Genomic DNA, 3,872 nt, shown 5'->3' with positions numbered 1-3,872 from the left:
TATGACGCAACAATGCTGCTGATAGCACAGAGGGGTAATTTGCTGTGAGGCTCGACCATAAAGTCTGTGGAACAGATCTTGATTTAGCCGGTCAGCTCCGAACGCTCTTGATCACAAGCTTTTTGCTGTCATTGGCTGAGAGGGGAGACGAGCCTCTGGTGAACCCTGATACCGATCTGTTATCGCTGCTGCTTGTGGCACACAGTTCATCTGAACAGTTAAATAATTATTGAGACAATATTAAAGTCGGTCACAGATCCTGGATAGAAGAAAAATCCGCTGATAAACAAATTCTACCAAGTGAAATGAAAGAAAATGCACACTCCACAGACTATATTTGAAAGCATGAACATAACGTTTAGAAAGATCGTCATCAGTTAATGACACCTGTGGAAATTTGGATGGAAATAATCGTCAGTTTCACACACCCAAAAAACGGGGACGTTATATGGTTGTTTTTCTGTGTGAGGTGACTTGAACATTGACTTTCTGACAGTCTGTGGACTTTGAGTTGACCCAGGTGTACAGGAGTACACAGTAACGCCTCTCCGAGGATGTCATAAAAACGCCAGCCAGAAAACATAAAACCACAGCAAATGATGAGTCTTTCCTTCCTGCTGAGTGGGGCCCGGTGTGGATTTTAATCTGACCAATCGCATCCTGCTCGGTACCAAAAAATCCACCCGAGGATCAAAAGGAAATTTTAATTTCGGATCATAATCGTAAGTGTGTTTCATGTCTTGAGCATCAGTCCACTTTGATTATTGATTAACCTTTCATTTAAACAGACAAATGATTTGTACAAGAGGTTAATGTTTATGTGGTTGCTTTCTAGAAGAGAATCTTACACTGATTTTTTTGTTTGTTGTTTTAATTGTTATTTCTGTGCGTGGATGCGTACCTGTCGTCCCAGCAGTAGGAAACATGGTAGGACTTAAACCCTCAGACGTTCCTCCTCCTTTGGGTGTGAAGATGGCGAGTGCTGGAGCAGCAGCCTGTATAGCTGACATGGTCACATTCCCTCTGGACACAGCCAAAGTCAGACTACAGGTACTAACTGTGCTATCAATATGATCATTTAGCCGGTCTTGCTTTGCTGTAGCCTACTGTGGGACACAGCGTGATGTTTGCCTCATTGACGAAGAAGTCAACTTTGTCCACTTCAGCACCCTTCAGTCAAACTTCTTCACCTTTCTGAACCATTTGTTCTTAAGCTGCTGCTCTGTAAAGCTGGTTTTAACTTTGAGGACAATGTGTGACCCCAGATTCAAGGAGAGAAGAAGGCAGTGGGGGACATCCGCTACAGAGGGGTGTTTGGGACCATCAGCACCATGATCCGAACAGAAGGGCCCAAGTCTCTGTATAATGGTCTGGTGGCTGGGCTGCAGAGACAGCTGTGCTTTGCCTCCGTCAGAATCGGCCTCTATGACAACGTTAAAAATTTCTACACCGGTGGCAAAGACAGTAAGTTGTTGCCTTTTCATTTATTTTTTGGTTAAGTTAATTAAACCTTCATAATTGTTCTTACTGGTGACAGCCGTGATTTCGAGATTTAATATCCAGCTGTCAAAAATCAAAAAGATGTTTATCAGATAGATGCAGTCGGTCTTATATTCCCTTAGATAAGGAATTCAGATGAAGGAAAGCTTCATTTTAAAAATAAAAAAGTGGGGAGAGTGAAGGAAGGCTATGTCTTGCAGACAAACATGCAATAGATAATTTACGCAGAACAGAGGCTTTTCAAATCTGATAAGTTAAACAAGATTTAGGGAAAGTGTTATCTCTCTCTTGAAAGCGATAAAGGATTCTCACAGTCTGGGTTGTTGAATCAGTTTCTTATCTTCCTTATTAAAACTGATACTAAAATTAGAAGTTCTCAAGCCTGTTATTAAAATAACTGAGTCTTTCCTTCTCTCCAGACCCTAGTGTACTGGTACGTATCCTGGCTGGCTGCACCACAGGTGCCATGGCGGTGTCCTTTGCGCAGCCCACCGATGTGGTCAAGGTTCGATTCCAAGCCCAGATGAATCTGGACGGAGTGGCCCGCCGCTACAGCAGCACCATGCAGGCTTACAGACACATCTTCCAACACGAGGGCCTGCGTGGGCTCTGGAAAGGTACATTCTTTGAGTGTTGCCCATTATTTAAAAAAGACAAACCATAACATCCTTTATCAGTAATGATTAAAGTATCCGTTTCCCTCAGGAACATTACCCAACATCACAAGAAACGCCCTGGTAAACTGCACAGAGCTGGTTACATACGACCTGATAAAGGAGGCCATCCTTAGACACAAGCTGTTGTCAGGTGAGGTCAGCTCACGGTTGTTTGCCTGAGCTACACAAACCCACACACACACATTCACAAAAACAGAGTCCCCGGGAGACTGCTGATTTGGCAAAAAAATCCACACACCCTCTCACCTTTTTAACTGATACCAGCACAACAGGCTCCTACAGTACAGGACACGGTGTATTTTCTCTTTATAGTGCAGTGAGTACAATAGCAATATATTAGCATTTATCTCTAGAACTTATATTGCCCCATTCAGACGATTGCAAAATCCACTGACATGTTTTTCTGTGTCGCACAGCTGAGAACAAAGACCGTATTGTAATCTTTTCCCCAACTCTGTCCTCAGACAATCTGCCGTGCCACTTTGTGTCTGCGTTTGGCGCCGGCTTCGTTACCACAGTGATCGCCTCCCCAGTAGACGTGGTAAAGACGAGATACATGAACTCACCACCGGGCCAGTATAAGAGCGCCGTTAACTGTGCCTGGACCATGTTAACTAAAGAGGGGCCAACAGCATTCTACAAAGGGTAAGCCTCTTCACCTGCGCCGCCCACGACAAACTCTTCAAGAGATCCAAATATCGATAGTATCGATACTTTTATATCCTTCACGTTCAGTTTGGAGCCCACTGAATTAAATCGGGATAAAAGGAAAAATATTCTTCAGGCATACAATGTGAAAAATGTCTGAGTGTTTTTGTGTTGACTGATCCTTCTACTCTATAGCGCCTTTTTAAAAAAAATGGTGAAATGAGAGGTGTGTTAACTCATTATTGAGTAAAGTAATGCAGTGGTCATTAAAAATTGATGATTCATCTCATAAATCATGATTATGCTCTCCTCTAAATAACATGACATTATAAGTTAAAAGTATTGGTATCGGCAATACTGGCCTTGGTATCGGTATCAATCCAAAAACAAATTGCAGCATTGCATGACACACAATTTCATTTTTTCACTCTTCACTTTTTCCATTTTGTAGATTCGTGCCCTCATTCCTGAGGTTGGGATCGTGGAACATCGTGATGTTCGTCTCCTTCGAACAAATCAAAAGAGCCATGATGGTCACAAAGCAGAGGATCGAAGTGGTTAATTGAGATTCCTCAAAGTTTGACTGTAATACCTGAACCACAACTGGACTGGCACCTGAATGAGGAAACCCTAGTAACAATAATTTCTTGTGTTAACCTTATTTAACAAATCCACTGTCCTGTGGTGAGAAAGGCGGAAATCCTTTGTTGAAAAAGGATCGCCTCCTGAAAAAGTATTGACTTTATGTGCATGAGGAGACACAGCCGTCTCCTTTTATATTTATAATTTGCCACAGTGAGCCCATTCCAGATGTCATGGATGGGAATATTACAGAAACATGCCAAGTTTGCACTGAGCCCTGTATGACTAAACCTGTCAGTTTTATATGTTAGCTAGCTTAAAGCAGTGTGCCTTTACACTGAATGACTGGTACCCATAATAAAGCATAAAAGGATGTGTTTATGCAGGTCCTGAATTTACTAGACTTGTTTTACACAAACTGTTGTGGTTTGTTTTTGCCTTTTAAACACATGGACATGAAGCACA

General features: G+C 42.3%; 1 protein-coding gene across 2 annotated transcripts; it reads left to right on the top strand.

Moving 5' to 3' along the window:
• The first annotated feature begins 508 nt into the window (after nucleotides 1-508).
• On the top strand, nucleotides 509-3,788 carry ucp1 (uncoupling protein 1). Of its 2 annotated transcripts, none has more exons than XM_026171307.1 (7): nucleotides 509-722; nucleotides 914-1,050; nucleotides 1,266-1,464; nucleotides 1,920-2,117; nucleotides 2,206-2,307; nucleotides 2,642-2,822; nucleotides 3,277-3,788. In XM_026171307.1, the coding sequence occupies exons 2-7, from the start codon at nucleotides 925-927 to the stop codon at nucleotides 3,389-3,391; spliced, it is 921 nt and encodes a 306-aa protein (XP_026027092.1). In that variant the 5' UTR covers nucleotides 509-722; nucleotides 914-924; the 3' UTR covers nucleotides 3,392-3,788. The 2 variants fall into 2 exon arrangements, with proteins under 2 accessions (XP_026027092.1, XP_026027091.1); XM_026171306.1 differs by having other exon boundaries at nucleotides 513-722; nucleotides 917-1,050.
• Nucleotides 3,789-3,872: the final 84 nt, after the last annotated feature.

This window comes from Astatotilapia calliptera, chromosome 6 (assembly GCF_900246225.1).
Source record: "Astatotilapia calliptera chromosome 6, fAstCal1.2, whole genome shotgun sequence".
In the NCBI taxonomy this organism is placed as follows: domain Eukaryota; kingdom Metazoa; phylum Chordata; class Actinopteri; order Cichliformes; family Cichlidae; genus Astatotilapia; species Astatotilapia calliptera.
Note: the sequence above shows the minus strand (reverse complement) of the source record. Positions and strands in the feature narration are given on the sequence as shown.